This window comes from Filicampus tigris, chromosome 18 (assembly GCF_054856515.1).
Source record: "Filicampus tigris isolate MCC_2025a chromosome 18, RoL_Ftig_1.0, whole genome shotgun sequence".
Taxonomy (NCBI): domain Eukaryota; kingdom Metazoa; phylum Chordata; class Actinopteri; order Syngnathiformes; family Syngnathidae; genus Filicampus; species Filicampus tigris.
In genome coordinates, this window is record NC_141234.1 from 9,822,955 (window position 1) to 9,847,539 (window position 24,585).

General features: G+C 42.2%; 1 protein-coding gene across 7 annotated transcripts in view; it reads right to left on the reverse strand.

Annotated features, from left to right (window-relative positions):
* Positions 1–376: 376 nt before the first annotated feature.
* The window catches only part of LOC147132422 (uncharacterized), a 31,728-nt gene continuing 7,519 nt past the window's right edge, over positions 377–24,585 (reverse strand). For 2 of the 7 annotated variants that reach the window (XM_086014827.1, XM_086014826.1), the window contains 17 exons: positions 17,715–17,924; positions 16,052–16,120; positions 15,865–15,885; positions 13,276–13,439; positions 12,888–12,996; positions 11,717–11,821; positions 8,882–9,001; positions 8,527–8,672; positions 6,728–6,870; positions 6,085–6,326; positions 5,203–5,506; positions 3,522–3,702; positions 1,820–1,924; positions 1,680–1,730; positions 1,549–1,603; positions 1,116–1,334; positions 377–961 (listed from right to left, as the gene is read on the reverse strand). In XM_086014827.1, the coding sequence (XP_085870953.1) occupies positions 951–961; positions 1,116–1,334; positions 1,549–1,603; positions 1,680–1,730; positions 1,820–1,924; positions 3,522–3,702; positions 5,203–5,506; positions 6,085–6,326; positions 6,728–6,870; positions 8,527–8,672; positions 8,882–9,001; positions 11,717–11,821; positions 12,888–12,996; positions 13,276–13,439; positions 15,865–15,885; positions 16,052–16,120; positions 17,715–17,924 (2,255 nt within the window). In that variant the 3' untranslated portion in view covers positions 377–950. The remainder of the gene's footprint in view (positions 962–1,115; positions 1,335–1,548; positions 1,604–1,679; positions 1,731–1,819; positions 1,925–3,521; positions 3,703–5,202; positions 5,507–6,084; positions 6,327–6,727; positions 6,871–8,526; positions 8,673–8,881; positions 9,002–11,716; positions 11,822–12,887; positions 12,997–13,275; positions 13,440–15,864; positions 15,886–16,051; positions 16,121–17,714; positions 17,925–24,585) is intronic. The other 5 variants (XM_086014829.1, XM_086014834.1, XM_086014828.1 and 2 more) reach the window with 5 other exon arrangements.

Genomic DNA, 24,585 nt, shown 5'->3' on the forward strand with positions numbered 1-24,585 from the left:
TCCATGAGATGAGCAGATATCATTATCACTTTTGTGATGGTGTAGTGTGACATAATCAACCCCCTCCTTTATAATTCAATGGTGCCAAAGAACAACTTTTGTCTAAGTTAAGCTTATCAATTCACTTCAACATAACAGTTCCACAAGGTGGCAGACACCTGTATAATGTAATGAGTGAAAGGAGAAAAAAAACTGCGTTCACATGGATGGTATTGCAGTTTTGAAAAATATTTGGGATACCTTCCCCAACTTAAAAACATCTGATACTGCTATCAAAAAAGAACAACAACTGAAAATTTCCATACTCACCTCCACAACCCCTATTCCTCAAAAAGTTTACTTTGCAAAAAAAAAAAAAAAAAAGCAGGCGCGTTGCTTCCCTTTCATAAAGCTTTATTTCACAGATCCCCTGTGACAGGAGGCCTATAGGCAGCCAGGCTCATTATACATTTACATACACTGTCTGCTCCTCATGTTAAATAACTCAACATTTCAAGACAAAAACAACAAACACACATTGTTCAACTTAACAATATCAGAATGACGGTAATAATAACAACCTTTGTCAAACAGGATGCCTTATTCCCAGAGGGGTCTTACCTACGCTGTATTTTCCCAAAAAAAAAAAAAAAAAAAATCAGTCATCTTTAAGGTGCACCCTAAAATCTGCATGTGACATTTCAATAGACTTGCACCAGAACACATGTTGAAGACAGAGAATACTGAAGGATAGTTTTTTTTTCCCCATTCTTTTGGATGGTTTCCCCACCTTCCTTTGTCCTCCTGTATCAGATCCTGCATGTTGCCATGGAGTCAGCACAGGCGTGTCGTGTCGTTTGTTTGGCACACATTTTTTTTATTTTTATTACTGTATAAGCTGTTGTGGTGTGGCATGAATCTCTATGCTGAAGCGGAGACGTAAGGCGCGTGTCCATGAATGGATGGGGGACTCACAGGACCTCTGCAATGGAAGAGACACACGATGCTGAGAGAAAGAAAACATTTAATGGGGATGTTTCCTTTATATAAATGATAAGCAGTTTGTCTTGAGCTACCGAAAAATGCAAAAAAATACATTTTAAATACAGTGTTCTCCACCACTTTTACTTGTGTACCTGCTACGTGCTGAGGTTTCATGGGGCCTGTTTTCATGAGGAAGGGCTCCCCTCCCGTCACCAGTCCACTCTGGGGAGTGGCGGGGTTTGCGCCACTGTTCAGCTGCATGATCGGATCAAACTCGCCGTTGGCCGACATGCCGTTCTGATGACCGTCAGACTGCACGCCGTTCACGACGGGACCCGATGCGCTCGCGGCGGGACTCGGCAGGTTTTCGCCTGTCACCCAGAAAAAAAAAAAAAAAAAAAAGAACTTTTTAACCCCCTATTCACTATTTAGTAGCCTATGTAGTGAGTTTGCCTTTTATAGTGCTGTTAATGGCAGGGCAAAATTGTGTTTTCAAACTATTAATCCTATTAAGTCCACTATATAAAAATAATAATTGACAAGTGGAGAATGAGTGAAATATTCCAAATACAGCCGAGATGTTACCTTTACTGAGGTCTGTGTCCTTTCCGTTAACCTGTGGAGATGCCTTCACATCCTTCTGAAAAAAAAAAAAAAGACAAATAAGGATGTTATTCTGGCAAGACAAAACACAATTTGTAAAGAATTACACTAACTTTTTCTCCTGCATCACTCTTACGAGTCCTCTTCATAATCTCCTCAAGGCGCTGCAGACAGCAAACAAACCAATAAAAACTTTGTGGTTTCATCAAGATGAAGGACTAGGATGGACTTTTAAGGACATGAGTCTCTTCACCTTCTTTCTCTCCAGTCGCTCCTGCTCTTCTTTTTGGAAGTGTTTTTCCCTCTCGATGCGCTGCTGCTCGGCCTCCTCGCGCGCTTTCGCCTCGGCCTCCTCCCGCTGCAATCAGGTCAAAACAAACACAGCTTGTAAGACGCCTGTCAGCACAAAGGAATTTTTGTTTTGCTTTGTAATTATTGTTTTATTTTTCGTCATTATCTATTGCATTGGCCATTTTTTATAGTGCTTGCACTAATAAAGGTCGCAGCTGAGCTGGAGCCTATCCCAGCTGATTTTGGGCAAGAGGTCAGGTGGTCGCCATCCAATTACAATAAGGACAAAAGAGATTTCAAACCAGAACCTCACACTTGCCTGGCTTTAATATGAGTAATATGAGTATTTCACAAAGTGGTATGCACTCAATTACATAACACGTGCTTGTTTCTAGTTTTACAAATTTACAAAGTGCCACACTTTAAAAAAAAAAAAAATATATATATATATATATATATATATACACAAACACACATAAAAAAAAATATTAATATAAAACATATACAAAAAATACAATTTATGCCTTTTTAATCCCCAAAATATTTTTCTCTAAAATATCTGACTTAATTCTCGGAATATTACTATTATAAATATATACAAAACCTTTTATACAATACAATACAATTTTATTTATATAGCGCATTTCAAAAAAATCTGTTGTGATTCTTATAATATTATGACTTTAATCTTTCCACTTTTTAACCTCAAAAATATATTTATTTTTTTCACAAATAAGCGACTTACTCTGATATTTTTCTCGTTTCAGTGTGGTCCTAATACTCCATACATGCTGTACGTATTTATGGACCTTGAGACAAAAAACATTGCTACAGACTTCCACCAGAGGGCGGTACATGGCCAGCCAGTGCTGCAGCCGTCAGGCCATAGCGATTGTATACGATACAGTATTAGTAATAAGCTCTATTACATGGTTCAGTGAGCATTTCCACTCACCACCAAGGAAGCATATGTGCGGAAATGAGCGATGCCATCAAACTTAAAACGTTTGCAAAACGTTCAATTCTGACGTCTATTTTGTGAGCAGGCTACAAGAATATACACGGGCAGGTAGCTCATATTTGCACATAGGTCTAGACAGATCTCAACACCTTAGACATGAGAAATAGGATTCCGGCCAGTCTCGATCACTGTCACATAGAACAATGCATCCATTGAAGGAGAAAAGGGGAGTCAAGGCTAGCCGCGAGCTGGCATACACTGACGCTGCTTGTCTGCCCGTCAGCCCACCGCAGGCGCTCAGCGAAGGAGCCGCACTCAACACAGGCCTGTCACTATCTCCTCCATCACAATGGCGCCCTCAGCCGCCACTCATCGCCGTTATGGAGGTCACCAGCTGGCATGTGCCCGGGCAGACAAGGGGCCTCTCTGACTATTAGGGCTCACGCGCGACACAAATAATCCGTGACAGCGGCGCACATATTCTCCCCCTGTTTAATCTGCCCAGATGCCAGACAGCGCAGGCGGCTCGGCTATGCTCCTATGCATTAAGCAGCCCAGATGGTAAATGGCCTCTTAGCATGGAGGGGGTGATTGTCCATGAGCTTTAATGGAAATTTGAAGGCTTTACAGTACCAAGAGAATTTACATTCTACAGTATTGGAGAATACATATTCAATAGGCATAACTCCGCCCGAGCACGGACCTGTTTCTGCAGCCTGTCGTTCTCCTCCTGCTCAGCTCGGGCGCGCTCCTTGGCCTCCTTCTCCTCTTCAGCTCGCTGGGCTTCATCCCTCAGACGCTGCTGCTCGGCCATGAAACGAGCCTCCTCCTCTCTGCGTTTCCTCTCCTCCGCATCCCGCGCCATCGCCTCCTCCCTGAGGATCCTGGAAGGATGCGTGCATGTTACACGCGGCATTCACATACACAGTGGTGGGAAGTCACGACAAACAAATACTTTATTGTACGTCCGGCAGATTTTTTTTTTTTTTTTTTAAGGAACCGGTACTACAATTAAGTTTTACATTTTTTGATGACTTTTTCCTTTTAATCTCTGTATTTGAAAACTGTTAGTTACTGGACGGTAGGAGTTAAATTCATACTTTCACCACTTTTTTACACAAGTATCTGTACTCCTACTTAAAGTGGAAGTCAACCCAAACATATTTTTTTCAAGAATATGTTCTGTGCAAACCCACTAGTTGAAACAAAGCATTCTGATAAAAATCACATTTGCGGAATAATAATAGTCAATCCACCGGTTTTTAGCCATCTCTTGGGGCAGCCATTTTGTCACGTCTGTCAATTGAAAGGGCTCAGGTAACGACCAATCACAGCTCGGCTTTAGAAAACAGGTGAGCTGTGATTGGTCGTTACCTAAGCCCAGGGTAGTTGTAATGTGTATTTTCAGTCGACAGAAATGACAAAATGGCCGCCCCATGAGATGGCTAAACACAAATGGATAAACTCTTATTCCACGAACGCAATATTAATCAGAATGCTGTGTTTCAACTAGTGGGCCTGCTGGGAACATATTCTTGAAAAAAATATGTTTGGGTTGACTTCCGCTTTAAAGTGGAAGTCTATCTTCAAATTTCTTTACAATATGTTTTATGCGCCCCCACTAGTCTAAACACAGCATTCTGATTGATATTGTGTTTGTGGAATATGAGTTAAGAAGTAAAATCCACCCGTTCTTAGCCATCTCAGGAGGCGGCCATTTTGTCACTTGCTGTTGACTGAAAATGACATAACAGTTGCTCAACAAAATGGCCGCCGCCTGAGATGGATAAACACAGGTGGATTTTGCTGATTAATTCGTATTCCACAAACACAGTATTTATCAGAATATCAAGTTTAGACTAGTGAGGGTGCATAGAACGTGTTGTAAAAAAATTTGGGGAAGCGGAAGTCAACCCAGTCAAGAATATGTTCCCAGCAGGCCCACTAGTTGAAACATGGCATTCTGATTAATTTTGCGTTTGTGGAATATAAGTTAAGCAGAAAAATGCACTCGTTTTTAGTCATCTCCGGGGGCGGCCATTTTGTCTTCTGTCGACTGAAAATGACATCACGGCTGACCAGTTTTCTGAATCTGAGCCGTGATCGGTCGTCGTGAGCAGTTGCGGTCGTCGTGAGCAGTTGCGATGTCATTTTCAGTCGCCAGAAGACAAAATGGCCGACCCCAGAGATGGCTAAAAACGAGTGTATTAACACTTCCACAAACTCAATATTTATCAGAATGCTCTGTTTCAACTAGTGGCTTTGCATAGAACATATTCTCGAAAAAAATATGTTTGCGTTGACTCCCGCTTTAAGTCAAATGTAAGTAATTTTTATCACCACTGCACATCCAGTGTGGCACACATTGGCCAACTCAAACCAACCTGTTCCTGTGCTCTTGCTCTTGGCGCTCCTGCTCCTCCCTCTCCCGCTGCTCCCGCGCTTGTCTGCGTTTTTCGGCCAGGACGCGAGCGGCCTCCTCAGGGTCGTTGGTGCCAGCCGAAGGCCTGCTGGCCGCCGCGGCTGGAGGCGCGACGGTGGCGGCAGGATTACTTGCCGAGTTGACCGCGGGGGAGGCAGCTGGTGTGGTGAGCTCTTCTTTAGGCACTGCACCAGAGGAGGCTTCAACAAGTGGTGGGCTGCAGGGAGGAGATACGGCTGGGGCAGCGGCCGACGCATTGCCGGAGTCTGCAGGAGAGGAAAGAGACGTATTATTAAGCAACTTGCGCCAAATTATTAAGTGCATTTGCACATTCTAATAATGAGAGTGAATACAGGAACTATAAGCACATAATAATGCTCAGTTTTGAAAAGTGTTTCTAATGCTTTTTATGTCGCCAAGTAAGGAATGAAAAAATATCTGAACAAATAGTATAAAACAATGCATACACGTCTCAATAAATTAGTATATCAGCGAAAAGCTCATTCATTTCGGAAGTTCAATTCAAAAAGTGAATAAAAGCCATTTTCAAAATGCTTAAGTTGAGCTTTTATTATGTGTTAATTGAAATATTTGAAATAAATCTCAATATGATCCCTTACTTTATTTTATAAAGTGCAACTGTAGGTCATTTTTCAGGAGGACCATCAAAAAGTGGTGTATTGTAACTTTTAAGGACCGTGCACATTCGTGCTCTACAATCAATAATTATCCCAGATTTATTTGTGTTTCAAAACTAAATTACCAAAAAACAGAGGTCAAAAATCTTAAAATTTTCACCTTGAGTCAACTTGAAGGATATCATCACCATGGTTACCACACTCACCTTTTTTCTCTTCCGGGGTGTCGGACTCCTTGGGTTCCTGGCTGGTTTCCACGGCGACCGTCGTGACCGTCTGAGGCTGCACCCTGGCGGGTGTCTGGGCCCGTTTGGGTCGGGTCTTGGAGCCGGGGGGTGGTGTCTTCTTCCCCGTGGGCGTCTTGGAACCCGCCGCTGGTACCAAAGGCGATAAGGGACGACTTTTGGGAGGAGCCGGCGATGGCGGTCTGGTTCTTGGCTTGGGGGTGCTGAGACAGGAAACAAGCAGGCAAGGAAATGGAACGGCGTCAGGAGAAATACTGACTTTCTAGGTACACAAAACAAATCTAGGTCAAGTGGAAGCGCGTGTGAGAGAGACTCCACTTTGTGTTGACACCAGTCTCGGACTCGAGGGAGGTGCGCGACAAAAGCGTCAGTTGATAAAAGCCAGTTCTGTCTGAGAGCTTCTCGCGCCAACAGACGTGCTCGTGCCTGAGCCGTGTCCAGCAGAACTTCTCTTAGTACTCAGATTAGAGCATTCCGGACTATTTGTTCCAAACAAATAGTTCCTGGCTCCCGAGAATAAATAACTTGCCTCTAAGCTGGATTCATGGTTTAAAAACTTTCTTTTTTTTTGGCATGGGCTAGTTTGGTGGACATGGGCAATTACCTGGACTCTGGCTGCGATCTCCTTGTGATTGTGGCAGGCGATGCGGTCTGTCTCTTCTTCTGCACTCTCTCTTTTGTCAGCGCGCTCTTCTCTTTCTCATTCTCTCGCTCCTTGTCTTTCTTCTCTTTCTTCTTTTTGTCAACCTTGAAAAGGACGACCACAAAACCGGAGGTTTAATTCCGAGCAGGCCTTGATGTGAACGTCCAATCGGTTACCTAGCAACAGATGCAGACTCTGTTCATCAGAGCTTTAATTAAAAATAAGGTTCAAACCACTGTTATTCCAATCATTTTCCTATTATCTCGCTATTCTACTTCAAGACAGCCTTGAGGTTAGTAAACTCATCTGCTTGCGTCTTTTACACACAAACGCACTCCTGCTGAGTTCATTTTGCTGTTTGTGCAAAGACGCAGCCCGCAGCCAAATGTATTTTTACCGGGCTGCGGCGAAACATCATCAATATGCAACAGGATAGTCCCACTACTTTGGATTAGGACACCGACCACGTAGCGCTTAAATCAGAAATATTAATGAACCACGCAGTTATCTTAGCATCCGGGATGGAAACTAAGCCAACTGTTTGTTGGAGGAATGTTAATTTTGGCTATTTAGTTTCCAACTATAACTCTTTGTGGGATCTGTTTGAGCATCAGGGTGTCTGATGTTAAAACAAAACATAAAGCTTCTGTAATGTAAAATATATACTGCCTCATATTACTTTAAAAAGGAACGCTAGCTGCCACTTGTTGCCTGGCAACCTAATGAACTACTGGCTAGCTATTTCCTCCGAGTATGTCTCGGTATGAAATCCAATAAAGGTCGCTACCAATATGCCAAATCATTAATTTCATGGCATTTTAGAAAGCTCACTGGCTCTTTCTACCGAGATACTGAGATGGATACGAAAATAGATGTTATTGTTGAGATTTAACATATCACTGAAGCAATAAAAATAATGATGCGTTTATTATTCTGGTTGCAGTTTGTAGGGGTGTCAAACTGCACTGCATCATAAAGATTGAATACATAAAACATTAATAACACTTCCCTGTGCAGTACTACAATTACAATAATACACGCATTGATATATTAACTCATTCACTGCCAAAGACGAATTTATTCGTCTTTTCACAGTCCAGCCATTCAATCCCAGGAATTTATATTTTTTTCTAATTTTTTCAAACATTAGGGTTAAAAGAAGGTCTGAAAATGTCTGGCAGTGAATGAGTTAATGTTGCTCTGATGGTAACTACTACTAATACTTCTGTTTTTGTTTTTCATATCATTAGATTGTGCAGGTAGTTAATGACATGATTGACACTAGGGCTGAACGACTTTAGGAAAAAATCGTATTGCGATTTTTCTGACAGATATTTCGATTTGATTTGCGATTTTTTTCAAATGAAGAAGCTTCAGTGCATTTACAACATACACTTACAAATATGAGAGAAAATGACATCATACCATCAAATACATTTAAACTATTACTTTAAACACTAAAGAGGTTTTGTGAGGGAGGTCGTCCTTTTTCAAGACCTACTGTCCTACTTGCCATCATGTATAAATATGCAATTATGTGTCATAGTCTATAAATGTAGTAAAACCCAAAAATGTTTTAAAATGTGTACTAACGTACATGTTCTTTGTACATAAATGAAAGATGTAAATATTTGTACTCTATAATTAATAATCGTCACTGATTTGTGTTCTAAATGACCAAAAAACACAGGTCAAAAGCCTTAAAACTTTCACACAACAGCCCTAACTGACACCCCTACAAATACTCCTCGACTCCCTACCGGTGTGGAGTTACGTTGGCGTTGACGCTGGGTGATGTCGGGCGTGCTGGCAGAAGAGTGCCTCCAGCGCTCGGCGGAGTTGGGCTGCTGGTGGGAGCAGGCGTTGAGCGGACTGGCCGAAGCTGAACGGGAGCAGTGATGAGAGTCTGAGTAGTGAGCAGACGTGCAGTGACGGGTGAGGGAGGAGGTCAAACACATATATATGCACGCCATGCAGGCTGATATTAAACATCGAGGGGTCACGCGGTGCATGACATCAATTCCCCAAACAAATTGAACATTTGTCCTGTTAAATTGACGTACAAGTTGAGATGTTCGTACAAGTTACACGCAGGCGACGGGATGCGACACTCACAAGAGTCGCTGTTGTTGAGGAGGGTGGCGGCGCTGCGACTGCGAGCCAGGAAGGAGAGCGTCGGCGTCATGAGCCGCTCCACGATCCTGCTCTCCCACGGGCTCAGGCGCAGGCTGCGGGCTGACACAAGAGGGCGCCGTCAGTACCAGGTCATTGTTAAATCCTTCCCCACCTGTTACAACATGTCTCTCCATAGTTCATCCACATGTTCGTCGCCATGTAACCCAATTGTGCTCCAGTAATGTTTTGAGGTGCAAATACTCAAAGGCCAAAGGTAGTATGAGTTCTAATTTTAATTTTCAGGGCTGCAAATGAGTGGAAAATGGAAATTGTCCCACCACACTTTTCCAATGTGATGAACACTAATTCAGTCGTATAAATGAACACCCTAGAAGCAACCACAAATAAACTTACTAGCACATGCAGACAAAACACAGATCACAAAATGAAGCTAAAGGGCTAAAACGTTTCGAAAATTGCCTTGCCAATATGGGTTAGAATGAAGTTCAGAAAAACTGTCCAGAAAAGTAGCCCACCCACAGATCTTATGTTGACTTAAGTGTTCAATTTTAGGTGTTCCTCATCCAGTGAGAAATTGAATCAATCTAAAAATGACTGACCATACAGCAACATCTTAATCTTCTGTTTTTTGTTTGTTTAGGTTAGATTTGAATTTCTTTTAATTCCACTTTAATAAAGCTCTTAGTAATTGTCTTTACTTTGTTGATTTCTATGCTATTAACACGAGTGTAAATACTGCTTCCGTGTCATTTTAATTTCCCTACTAGGGTGAATAAAGTCCACCCAACAAACAAATCGGAATGATTTTTATTGTTTTTAATGTATATGTTGTATCGTAGTTGCGTGGTCAAACATTAGAGAGGAATACAGAATCATGATGCTATTTAGCACTATAAACACATCACATACAAGCCACGGCATCTGCTTATTGTACAACAGTTTAAAGTCATCAAAAAAAACAACCCAAACATATATTTTTTTCAAGAATATGTTCTACGCAGGCTCACTAGTTGAAACAAAGCATTCTGATAAATATTGCGTTTGTGGAATAAGAGTTAATCCGCCCGCTTTTAGCCATCTCAGGGGGCGGCCATTTTGTCACTTCTGTCGACTGAAAATGACATCACAGTTGCTCAGGTGACGACCAATCGCCGCTCACCTGTTTTCTGAAGCTGAGCCATGATTGGTCAATTAGTGTGTCATATAGTAATGATGTCAGGGGGAAAAACAAAATCCATGCATCACCTATTTCCAAAGGTATGCACAGCAACACCCCCATCATACACTGTACCGTATATTAAGCTATGATAGTGCAGCCATAACATGTTTAGTGCTCACGAGGAAATGAAATGACTTTTTGGACCATAAACTGCCTTCTTTATATAAGAGCGCAGGCTGTCACCTTCGCTGTGTGTTTTACAACGAACCAATACATTGACTAGCTCCTGTTGCTAGGCAACCGCCGCCTCCTCTCCTCTTCCTCCAATGCGGCAAGGAGGAGGCTGCACTGCTGCTGATCGACTGTTCGCTGTGGGTAGTGTTGTTGCCGCGTCCGTGCGGAAATGTCAGCACAATCTCGCGACCAACGACCCTGGCTTTTTCAACTTTGCGGGGATGCAATATGTTTCAGTTCCCAATTGCCCTGTTTTCTTTTGTACTGTGAACATTATTAGTAGTCGGTATAAGTAACAACCGAGCATAAAATCAGAACCTCCATATCGCCAGTGTGTGATTGCTAATTACATCGCAAGAGTTACAGTCTGCTACATGTGGAAATACAAACACTGAAGTCTGAAACAGCGGCTGAGCATATTAGCATCCACAATATAGCCTCACAGAGGTGCCACTGAGGTTATTTGTTGTAACAATAAGCCACTAAAAGAAGACGTCAATCCCAAAATGTTCCTTACAATAATATGTGCCACACTAGTCTAAACGCAGCATTCTGATTGATATTTTGCTTGTGGAATATGAATTAAATAGTAAAATTCAACCGTTTTTGTCCATCTCAGGGGGCGGCCATTTTGTCACTAATCATGGCTCAGCTCCAGAAAACAGGTGAAGTCAAGTGACAAAAATGGCCGTCCCCTGAGATTTTGATGCTTAACTCATATTCCGCAAATGCAATATTAATCAGAATGCCGTGTTTGGACTAGTGGAGGCTGATAGAGCTTATTGTAAAGAAAACTTTTAGGTTTCGCTTCCCCTCTTTAAGGACATTCAATCTCTGTTCTACAATACTGATTGATGTATGTGGTCATGTAAAGCAAAGTTCTGTTGAATAATAAAACCGAGGCGATGTAGTCACACAATTCAATTACATCATGAACAGAAAAGTACATTCATGTACTTTCTGTTACTTCGATCAGCTCATTTGAAGACCATTTTATATCCACCACCACCACCACCACACCAAGCCACCAACAGAAAAGGTGGAGGGAGACACCACATGAAAATGCCATGAAGAGACACATAAGATGATGACACACTATCACAAATCACGGTGCTATGACTTCAAAAGTGAAAGGAGGTTGATCCAAAATGCAGACAACCGAAACAAATGAAGTAAATGAAACAACCACGATGCACATACGAGACCGTGAGAGTGTTGGGGGGGGGGGTGTGGCGAATGACCAAGTCACCAAGCGCAGGCAGGCAGGCAGGTCACCAGAAAGACGACAATAATAATAATGATAATAATCAAAGAAAAACCAAAAACCAGATTCGGTTAAGAGGAGGGGGGGGGGGTTGTTTGGTGGAGCGGGATGAGGAGGGAGGGAAGCCTGGCGGACATTGACGTTGGGTCGTCCTTACTTCTGTTGGGGGAGTTCCAGAGCGTGGCAGAGGACTTGGACAGCCTGTTGTTAATGACAGGGTCCACCTGTCTCGGCAAGTTGACCGTGGAGGCCGAGCATCTGCCTGCACCGGAGAGAACGCAACACACAACACCTGTTCACATGAGCGCCAGGGTGCTGGTCCTCACAGCGATGGGGCTGTCCAATTGCCTGACTCGGGATCGGACCCTTGGAAAAAGGGGAGCGACGCGCCGGTCCAAGGGGTCAAATTGGCAATTCATATCACGTGGTGGTTTCCCACTTGGTGGAGGAGGGGACGTTTTAAAGTGGAGGTCAACCCAAACGTATTTTTTTTTAAGAATATGTTCACAGCAGGCAAGGCAATTCTGATAAATATTGCGTTTGTGGGATAAGAGTTAAGCCGTAAAATCCGCCCGTTTTTAGCCATCTTAGGGGGCGGCCATTTTGTCACTTCTGTTGACTAAAAATGACATCACAGATGCTCAGGGCTCAGATAACGACCAATCACGGCTCATCTTCAGAAAACATGAGCCGTGATTGGTCCTTACCTGAGCACTGAGCAGTTGTGATGTCATTTTCAAGTCGACAGAAGTGACAAAATGGCCGCCCCCCTGAGCTAGCTAAAAACGGGTGCATTTCTCATATTCCACAAATGCAATATTAATCAGAATGCTTTGTTTCAACTAGTGGGCTTGCATAGGACATATTCTTGAAAAAAATACGTTTGGGGAACTTTCCGCTTTAACGAACAGTAAGGGGAAGGTTTAGGTTTGTTAGAAATCAGACTTTAGTGCCGAAAAAACAGAACTGATATAAAACCAACACACTAGCAGACATTATCAAGGTATTTTTCCCTGAATATCAGCAAAAGGAATGGGAGGGGGGGCAAAAGCAACTTGTCTCATGTTTGCGTCCGTACGCAGGCTAGGGCAGAGTTCAGTCCAAAACACAACCTTGCTAAATACACAACAACTAATCCGCCCCTGTGGCCAGTTTAAAAAGGAGAAATGATGTTGTCAAAGCCATATCGCAGCACAGTTCTCAGCGCTGACATCATGCGCGTGACCTGGGGTACTCCGCCCTCGCAACCGCAAACGCCTTCAGAGACTATTTCCTTGAATTGCCTCATCTGGATGACCGGCTTAGATGTATCTGGCACCAAAACTCACTTTCCCGCCGGGACGTCTGGTTGAGTCCGCCCGCCCAGGACCATCTTTGCTGGCGGATCTCGGCCCACGTCTTCTTTGTCGACCGCTTGATGGCCGACTCGTATCGCTCCTGCGCCACAAAAGCCGCAAACTATCAAGCTCGGGTCTATTTGCAGAGTTCCGAACAAAGAATGCTTTCACACTCGCCTCCTTTGGTCAGGTTTGAATAGAAATGGAGTTGTGATTTGAAATCAACCTTAGATGACGCATTTAATTTCACTTGTATTTTTTTTTTTTTACTGTGTGAAAACGAATTGAAGCCACCAATGGATTTGGACCATCATCAAATTACAGATGTGAAAGCACTCGAAATGTTGGTCATGAATGCACCTTTTGGCATCAGACTCACCTTATTCTTCTCCAGTTTCTGCCTCTGTTTCTCCTCCAGAAGGGCTCTGCGTTTTTCAGCCTTCAGCCGCTGCTCCTCCAGCTTCTTCCTGCGGTCCTCCAGCTGACTCTCTCTCAAACGCCGGGCCTTCTCCTCCTTCTCCAGCCACTGGGCTTTTTTTGCCGCTGAAGGGATTAGCGTGTGTCACAAACATTTCAGGTGGTAAAAGGGCCGCCAAAACGTTCTTCTCACATGGAGAATTACGCCGAATGAATGGAAGAGTCGATACAACAAGAGTAAATATAGATGTTTCCTGCGGTGCTTTAGCAGATGCCAGTCTGTACATAACCACGGCTCATTTCTTCGGGGGACAATTAAACGGCAATAAGCCCTCTTAAATTAAACTTGTGTCATGCTGGATAGCAGCTGTATCTTTGCTTTTGAACCTTGAGCAGTGTGTCTAACAAGCCGCACGGTTTGGTTCCATTTCAATTTGTGAAGGGGATCAAAATAACTGATTCATTTTACTTTTATTTTATTTTTTTTTCAACGCATTAGACGCCAGATACGGGAGAAGCTGTAAAATGGCTGGAATGGGGCAGAATTGTGGGAGATGGGTGTGTCTCCAAAAGAAGTGTGTACTTGCAATCTGACTTAATATGTGAGATGACTGTGTGTTTTCTTTGTTTTAAAGGGGAAGTCAACACTTGCACCTTTACGAGTCAAACATGCCATTGTGATTTATATTTATGGAATATGACTTAAAGAGGGAGTCAACACACACATATTTTTTTCAAGAATATATATATGTAAACACACTAGTTGAAACAAGGCATTCCGATGAATATTGCGTTTGTGGAATAAGAGTTAATCCACTCGTTTTTAGCCATCTCTGGGGGCGGCCATTTTGTCACTTCTGTCGACTGAAAATGACATCACAGTTGCTCAAAACGACCAATCACGGCTGACTTATTTTCTGAAGCTGAGCCGTGATTGGTCGTTACCTGAGCCCTGATTAGTTGTGATGTCATTTTCAGTCGACAGAAATGACAAAATGGCCGCCCCATTAGATGACCAAAAATGGGTGGATTTTGCTGCTTCACTCATATTCCACAAACGCATTTTTAATCAGAATGCGCCGTGTTTCAACTAGTGGGCCTGCTGGGAACATATTCTTGAAAAAAATATGTTTGGGTTGATTTCTGTTTTAAGCAGCATGATGGCGGCCATTTTGTCACTTTCTGTCGACTGAAAATGACATCACAACTACTCAGGGCTCAGGTAACAACCAATCACAGTTCACCTGTTGTCTGAAGCTGAGCCGTGATTGGTTGTTATGTGAGCCCTGAGCAACTGTGATGTCGTTTTCAGTTGACGGAAAATGGCAAAATGGCCGCCCCAAGAGATGTCTAAAAACAGGTGGATTATATTCCACAAACGTAATATTAATCAGAATGCCGTGTTTAGACTATTGGGGCTTCATAGAACATAATATTGTAAAGAACATTTTTGGGTTGACTTACAATATATGGGTCCAATATTTAGGCAGTGATATTACCTAAAGGTTGTTTTTTTTTTTTAAGTTGAACAGTATTACAAATACTTTGTGGACTTAGTCCTGAGGAATTTAGCAGCGTCATGCCAAAAAACGCTAAGAATTTTCTCCCATTCAGTGTTCGGCAGCTCTTCTCTGCAAAGAAGCGCCAATGACAAACTCCTGGTAATCCAATTGCTGGGGGAAAATAATCTCATTATGCCTGCAGGATTACTGCAGAATTGTGGAAAATACGTAAAACTTGTGTTTGTGGGCTTCAGGATAAATCACCATTCCCCAGCAGATGGTCTTTCATTCGGGGGTCATGGATCCAAAATCTGTCAAAGGTGTCTAAATTGGAAAGCACCATTCATATCAAAATTGAAAGATTGCGCAAGAGGCCAGAGTTCAGCATTTCGTATTGATTTGTAGTAAGCCTTCCTTGCTAAGGGATGAAGTGAACACAAACCTTGACAGCATATTAAGACTAACTGGACATCCTTTTACAAAAACAGACTGCAGCAAATTAGGAGCCACTGTAGCAGAATAAACCTTGAATATGGTGATAATAAAGATACAGTTCCAACTGTGGTGTGACAGCAGCGTGACCATACTAGCGATGCGACTGAAAATGGTAATTAAACGTAATCGGTCTGCAAGGCCCGGTTTCAGCTCACATTAATGACGGCTCATCTTTCATGCCCAAAGGCTCCGTAATATCTTTTTTCTTCCACTCTTCTGGGAACATGACTGACATCATTTTTCTTTGCCTTCATTTAAAAGAGCCTTCAAAAGGTCACCGATTGATGAAGTGATGTACCCCGATAATTTTGACCCACGTGATCTATTTTCATTTTCCACCCAAAGCCATAATAGTGTTAGAATGTGAAACATGCATTTGAAGTGGGAATGAAAACCCTCAAATCAAATGAAAAATGAAGGCACATAAATTAAAGATGAAAAAGAATCACATTGTTATGCTCCAGAAAGTGAATTACCCCCAAAAATAATTTCAAGTATTGTTATTTGGGAATGATATGATCGCAGGTTGACGTTTTTTTAGTGAAGCGCCTTACCTTGCAACTGCGTTTGCTGTTCTGAAAGCCGTGCAAGGAGACAACAACAACAAATGTCAATAAGCATCACCAGAGAGCCAGAGAAGGGGCGACATAAGAGGTTAGAATAAAGTAGCTCGAGCAGAATAAAAGACATGCATCAAATCGGTCAGTGCACAATACGATGTAAATCTACCTCGTTACTCACCAATATATCTGGCTCTTTCCTCCCTCCTTTGCTTGGCGAGCTTCTGTCGCTGCTCCGAGTTCATGGCATCTGCGGGAGAGCAAAACAACAGCTTTGAAGCAATACCGGCTGTGCTAAAAATGATAAATATTAGGGCTGCTCGATTATGAAAAAAATAGTAATCAGGATTATTTTGGTAATCATTGAACTCACGATTATTCAAACGATCATTTATTTTTGGGTACAAAAAGGGAAAATGTTTGAACATGAAAAATTATAAAGACAAATAAATGTAAGTAAGTTTCTTTTGGACCAAATAAAATTGATAAAATGTGTTATTATAAAATGTAAAAAAAAAAAAAAGGTGCAAATGTGTAAATTCAAGTATGATTTTCTTGTGTAAACGTTGGATATAAATGAATATTAATAATCGTTTTTACGATTAGCAAATTTTGTAATCGTGGAGTGTAATAATCGTAATTGAAATTCGATTAATTGCACAGCCCTAATAAATACTAAAATTGTTTTGCATTTTTGAATTGAAAAAAAAAAAAAAAATCATTATTATTATACTTGACTGATTGCCTGGGGGAATCCAAGCAATTCTAAGCAGGGCCCTTTTTTTCCCACCGCGTGTTACAATGATTTTTCAAGGTCGAGTTGCTCGCTGTGATCTGAATGAAAAGACACTGCACTCAGCTGTGAATGTATTCATCACCATCACCACGCCAACCAGATTTGGAATCCCTCCTTCTCCATCTTGGATCTGTTATACGGATGTACAGTATACGCCGGTCTCGCAGATATTAAAAAAAACAGGCATCATTAAATGTGCCTGGCCCACCCCCAACCTGCCACGACAACACGACAGTATACACGATGTCCCCGTATCGCAAATGATTTGACCAAAGCCATCTGTCTGGCGGGAATGAATTGATCAACATCAAAAGTACAAAATTATGTAATTGTCTCACACGTGTCGAATTGCATTTTACGTGTGCGCTTTTTTTTTTTTTCTCTTCAACAAAACAGGACAAAAATGCCTTGTTAATTGTTTTTCACCCATTTGCATGTTATTCTAACAGTAGTGCAAGAGATGCAGGATGATGACCCAGCAGCAGGTGGTGCACCTACAGTACTATAAAGGAAAATGCTTATTCATCATATTTTATGCCGAAAGATTTAAATCGGGGACAGCAGAAAAATTGATGAGGGAAATCATTCCTACTTTTTTATTTAGACAATAAAAAAGGTGACTTTGCAGGTGTCACTATATTGTGCCGTACTAGTGGGCCTGCATGGAACATATTCTTAAAAAAATATATGTTTGGGTTGACTTTCCCTTTAACTCCAAATGTTCACATCTTAAATCTTTTTCTGGTGAAAAAGAACTGCCATTCGTTGTTTCGTGCTTCCCCGCAGAGCAACCAAAATTGTTGTGATGTGTATTTTGATGGGGGAAAAATAGCCCTCCATAATTAACTCATTCACTGCCATTGACGAATTTACTTGTCTTTTCACAGTCCAGCAATTCAATCCCAGGAATTTACTCATATTTTTTATTTTTATTTATGTCAAACGTTTGGGTAAAAGAGGGTCTGAAAATGTCTGGCAGCGGATGATTTAAATCCATCCAACGGCCCGATATCCAATGATGACGTACAAACAGCTGTTGATAGCTCACCTTTCTTGGGCTGGGGGCTGCCGCTGGCGCCTGGGGCTGACCTATCCGTCTTGCAGGAAGCATCGGCCTCCGTGGGGGTTTCTGCTTTGGTGCAGGACTCGGTCCTGGGAGAAAGGTCCGTGACGGCTGAGTCATCTGGCGTGAGGAACACGCTCCCCAAACACTTGTCTCCGTTGTGGATGGACTGAGAGTCACCTTGCAAGGGCAGAGCTAAGGCCAGAGAAAAGGAAATTAACTCCATTTTGCATTTCTGAGAGATGGCAACATGCTACTGTCATGACGTCAGCGTGTACACCGACTGACTTTTTCCCGTCATTGCCGACATTTTCACGATCGAGCTTCATTATCGCAAACACCCCAATCTCATTAGAAATCATTAACTTCTCTTTCACACGTCATTCACACGCACATCTGTGGCAGGACTGCACTGCCCCCACCCCCCCTCCTTCCTTTTCAGCCCGGCAGAAAAGAACTTGTGTCAGCATTGTTTTAACACACCAGCAGGCATAAAACTAACAACTCAAATCCAGGACATGCATTCAGACTAAAACAACTGAGAGGCTCTAATTCACATGGAATTTTAATGTCAGATTTTGCATGAGAGGAACAGCACAGCAAAGCGGATGTTCCCTCAACATAAAGAGTGTGTATGGTTTTGGTGAGTGACGTGGGGGTCAGCCAGCAGTTAACTGGCGATTTAGGCACTCGCAGGAGAACATGCCGCTAGATATTTGCGGGGAAAGAAAGACCAGCTGGCAGACAATGAAAGAGGGGGAAAAAAAAGTGCAGCGGACACTTTTACGTCAACAGACGGTTGGATCGAAAAAAGACGAGAGAGAGGATCGAGATGGACGCTGAGAGGCTGAAGGCCAACTCTCCTCTCAGTTTGCCAACAATGGGCAGATGGAGAGTGACGCTCTCCTTGGGCCCGACCAAGCACTCACCCAACCACATAAATTACAGATTAACACTGGGCTTCTTTCCAACGCACCCCACTGTACGGCTCTAATGAGGAATCGTGGGACGTAAAGTTGGATCCAGTTTGTTACGATGAGACAGGAACACTAAGAAAAAAAAAGCTGCTCAAATAGAATGGCGGAGATTGTTTTGCTCAGCATGCGTGACTGCTTTTGTTTGGCTTAAAGGGGAAGTCAACCCAAAGAAGGAAATTTTTTTCCAGAATATGTTCTATGGAGGCCCGCTGGGGCTGCTCGATTATGAATCACGATTATTCAAACAATAATTTATTTTTGGGGACAAATCAAGAAAATGCTTAACACGATAATTATGTAAGTTACTTTGGGACCACACAAAAGTTATGAACTACGTGCAAATTCAAGTAGTTTGTAAACAAACATATCGTCACTGTCCTGTGAAAAACACTTATGTCCAATTTTTGATTTTTTTTTTTAATTTTCACATTAATTTTCATGCTATGTCTGTAATGCGGCAACACCATTCACGTAAAAATACGAAAATTGAAAAGAAAAATGGACATAAGTGTTTTTCACGGGACAGCAACGATATATTAATAATCGTTTTTTACGATTATGCCAATTTTGTCATCGTGGACTGTAATAATCGTAATTGTAATCAAATTCCGATTAATTCCACAGCCCTACGGCCCACTAGTCTAAATACGGCATTCTGATTAATATTAAGCAACCTTATAGGTCATAAAGGGACACAGAAAAACCGAAAAAGTCAAAATGCACTGTAGTATTGAGAGACTGTGAATAACAGTTTAGCAGATCCAGTCAAACAATCACAATTCTTCTTCTGTGGTTTCTGCGATTGACTGCTGACCATTCCAGGGCGTAGCCGGCCTCTCCAGGGTGTACCCAGCAATTCCCTGATAGGCTCTTCCTGAGCTTTTCTTCCTTAGACCCTTCCACACCCTCCCCCTGAGTAAAAGTGGAAATCTGTGTGATTTTTGGAGTTATGCTGGAAACAAAAAAAGCCCCAATTACAACGCCATAAAGACCAGCAGGCGTCCCAGTGATAAGACACATAAAGTAACAGAACAAAGGCTGAGTGCGGTGCAAGAAGACCGTCCATCACATGACGGGGCGGGGCCGCAACCGACTTGTCCAGTTGCTAGCGGCACGGCGCGGGTGTGGTTTTGTTGCCTGTAAGCACCGCAGGCGCGATACGCCCGTTATAGAACAAATGACACATTGTCCCTCTTTCAAAACATTCCCATTAGTGGCTTACTGTCACAATGTCAATAAAACATACCAACGTGCTTTGCGAAAAAATTGTTTTCTTGTTGTGGCTGTGTAGATTCTCAGTCATCGAGACATGACAACAGGCACAAAATGACAAAGCATGACAGTAAGGCCGACGAGCGGGTGGGATCACAAATTCACCACCCCGCCCCCTCTAAGCCCCTCCCTCCTCACCCTCACTGCTATCTCAGGTTTCTGTGCCACTGTGACTGACTCGGCGTTTATAAATAGCGACGGGCAGCGTACTGAGAATGTCGGCCATAAAAGGGGCGGGCCGGGCGTCTGCTGAGGCACCTTGGGAGACGGGACAGCAACTTGACCAACTCCACTGAGGAGGCCGACTGCAGCGGGACACAATTCCTGCGAGTTTATTCGAGCCCGGCCTGTAGAATACATATTGCAACTGCAAAGTGCAAGGCTAAAACACAGCGTGAAGAAAAAAAAAAAAGGGCTGACCATCCACATTAAACTGAAGCCACAGATGACAAGAATCCGAGCTGGTCCAGACGGCTAGTGTTACAGGAAGACTCTCACTCTCATTCTTTCCCGGAATTCTTTTTAAAATACTTGACAAGACAGACGGTTTATCAGTCATATTTTGAGGGGGATTTTATTTTAGTAAAACAAAACAAAAAAGAAGCGAACAGGATTGAAAATTCCCTGCGAATTTAAAGAGATTAAATCAATGATTAGTGAACAAGTTCATCTTTTATTGGGTCCCTAATAGAGTAAAATATTATTTTATTGATTCTAAATCAGGAGTAATGATTCACTCGTCTGACTATATTCATTTAGAGCGGTGGTGGAGGAAGGTATTAGTGATTCTATTTTAAACCTTAGTATCAAATATTTCTTTTCAGATATAGAGTGGAAATAGCTGCAGATGAAAAGATGATAACTTTTTCGATGTTGAAGTGGGAGGCAACCTCCAAAATTGTTTTTACAATGATATGTGCCTTCATTCGTCTAAACACACCATTCTGATTAATATTGTGTTTGTGGAATATGAATTAAGCAGCAAAATCCACTCGTTTTTGTCCATCTCAGGGGCGGCCATTTTGACACTTTTTGATGTCTGAAAATGACATCACAGCTGCTCAGGTAACAACCAATCACAGCTCACCTGTTTTCTGAAGCCGAGCCACGATTGGTTGAGCAATTTGATGTGATTTTCAGTCGACAACAATACGATACAATACAATTTTAGTTTGAAAAAAAAAAAAGGAGTGAACCGATAAAACTGAGGTGTTGAATGTGTTGCACTGGAATATTTGGGTGTACATATCTTTCGTAAAAAAAAAAAAAAAGGTTGGGCGTATCAGAATAAATGCCCGAAAAGTAGAGATAGACCGATATGCTTTTTTCAGGGCCGATACTGATTATTAGTACTCAAGGAGGCCGATAACCGATATTTGGAGCCGATATTCATTTTCAGTGAAAACGAAAATATTGGCATCAAAATCTAAAGGAAAAATTTACTCTTAACTTTGTTGTATCGTCGTTAAACATGTTTACTGAACAATGTTTCAAGTTTGCATAATGCTGATTTTTTTTTTAATCATTATTACAAGAAATTTTTAACAGTATACCTTTCTGTTATAAAATTCTAACAAAAAGTTCAGGGAGCACTCAGGATTGTCACCATGTCAAGTATAAAGCAAAACTTAAAAAAAAAAAAAAAAAAAAAAAATAGCTCTATGTAGTTTTCCACAGTAAATGAACATTTCAACATTTCAAAATGACAGAAATGTTAAACTTTCACATATCTTTGTTTTGATTCCCACAATTTCAAATTGATTTATCGGCCAGCAGAGTTTTAAAAAAAAAAGTCTGATGCCGATATTTGTCAAAAAGCCGATAATCGGTCAATCCCTACCGAAAAGTAGTCAAATTAACATCATTGTTGTTTCTAGGGAGATGTGCCCTTTAAAAGACTAGCGTGTTCGACCACTTTTTGTTCATAAAACCGAATGGTCCGTTTAATGAACAGGTGGGGTACTGAAGCCCCTCCCCCCCTTTGTGCTTTGCGGTCATGTACTTCAGAGTTGTGGGCATGAGTGTGTCTTCGTAATGACTGGAGTGTGTTGTTAGAGCTGGGGAAAGCCATCTCGGGAATGTCAGGCATCCACCACTCTACTTCCACACATATACCACGGGTATGTACATTTAAACTCTGGATGTGCTTGAGTGCCCTGACAGCACAAAACACGGAAGCGTCCACGCCCGGGGGGGTGGGGGGTGGGGGGGTGACGAGGAAGAACATTCCTGAGTTGTTGACAGGAACAACAATGAGGACATGGGCCAGCTGAGTGTGTGCTGAATGTGTGACATTCCCTGCATATTACACGCTACGTCAATTAGTACTTTTTTTTAATTTTTTTTTTTTTTTTAGCCCAATCTGCGGCTCGTGACAAATACAACAAAACAGAAGGTCGGTGAGTTCGAGGTGACGCGCGAACGGTAAATATGGAGGCTACAATCGCCTTAGCCGCGTGAACCTTTCAACTCTTCGATCGTCCGGCGGCGGCGTGATAGCGTGCCGGACCGACGGCTGTGTTTGGAAAGGACACCGGGGTACGGCAACGGGCAACAATGTGAAATGGCTACTAATCGCTGGACCGCTTCGCTGTAATAGCAACGCGTCGCCATGAGGAAAATAACAAGGACATACAGTATTAAAGTTTAAAAACATGCGACACAGCACTCGCGAGAGTCAAAACAGACTGTGTGAGAGGAAGAGGAAGACAGGATGTGACTCCTTTGAGGGGGGGGGGGGGGTTCTCCAGATGCTTTGAAACAAAGAAGTGGGTTACCCAGTCACAGACCCATAACTCAAGCGCAGCACGCATCATAGATGATTCATTCATTATTCATTTTTTCCTGGTTCACTCTTCTCCATTTTGGAGGTCGATACTAAAAGAAGGCGGCCAGAGGCTTTCTAATTTTATCATACCACTTACACTGTACCTACTAAACTGCAATTGTGGTTCCCACGGAGGCGAGAGACTATATGCCAATGGGTAACATAATACTATACTAACCCTGGTTTAACGTTATGGAGTTTAAAATACAATGTTTAATTGTCTTGGTGTTGTTGGTTTTTTTTTAAGGTTTATAATTAGCGTAACATCTACGCTAATTTCTGCCCATCAATGTTTTCCTTTTGTCAGTCTAACAGTAAATTTCAAATGGGAGTGACAAATAAGCGGCTTGAAGCATGCATTCTGAACCTCTAATTTGGAGAACTGTGTGAGCAAGAGTGACAGCTAAGGAATATTACTCATATGTTAATATTATTTCGGAAAATTAAGTGTGTCTGAAAATGTTCAAAGCGGAAGTCAACCCAAACCTATTTTTTTCAAGAATATGTTCCCAGCAGGCCTACTAATTGAAACACGGCATTCTGATTAATTTTGTGTTTGTGGAATATAAATTAAGCAGCAAAATGCACTTGTTTTTAGCCATCTCCGGGGGCGGCCATTTTGTCTTCTGTCGACTGAAAATGACATCACAACTGCTCACAACGACCAATCACAGCTGACCAGTTTTCTGAATCTGAGCTGTGATTGGTCGTTGTGAACAGTTGTGATGTCATTTTCAGTCGACAGAAGACAAAATGGCTGCCCCCAGAAATGGCTAAAAACAAGTGGATTAACACTTATCCCACAAACGCAATATTTATCAGAATGCCCCGTTTCAACTAGTGGGCTTGCATAGAACATATTCTTGAAGAAAATAAGTTTGCATTGACTTCCTCTTTAAGCGGGATTTAATAAGTTTAAACGCGTTTAATGGTTGTGGCAGGGCTAAAACTATAAAATCCACCCATTTTTTGTCCAACTCGGGGCGGCCATTTTGCTACTTACTGTCGACTGAAAATGACATCACAGTTGCTCAGGGTTCAGGTAACAACCAATCAGGGCTCAGCTTGAGAAAACAGGTGAGCTGTAGTCGTCCTAAGTAAAATGTATTTTCTTAACCTCATTTATGGCAAACACGGGATGCAAAGTCAACAAGATGATCTGAGGATAAAGATGTGCAAGTCATGCTTGTGTTGGAAACTCAAGTCAAGTCAACACAAGAGTCAGCATAGTAACCGCACTTGACCGGCTCGCTCCCAACATTCTTGTTTAGGACTCCTAAAGTAGGGCATAGCTCCATATGACTGACTAATGTTGGCACAGCGAGCGTGTTGTCAAAGGTGAGGTGACGGACTAATCTCTGTCTCACTTTTTCCAGCCTGGCCACAGCATATCACACACACGTGCCAACATCTTGTAGACAGCATGTAAAGACACACTAAATGATAAGCAGCGCAATTCGATTTTTTTTCCAATTACTGCAGCTTTCATTATTAAGAACACACAAAAAAAAAGAGAGACTCAAAATTGTCAAGGCTAAAGGTCAACCTGACAGGCTTGAGTATAAATACCAGGCCGTATGATGCTAATGTATTTCAGGCTCGTGGAGGAGGTAGCACAGCATCATTGTAGGAGACTGCAGAGGTAATCAATTTTGTTTTACTGGTTCCGTGGGCTCAAAACAGTCATAAAGGAAGCAGGAAAGCGTGGAATTGAATCTGACGTGCAAATGCAACACGCAACCGACCACTAGTACATTTAGATTTAGTTGTCTGTGGTCAG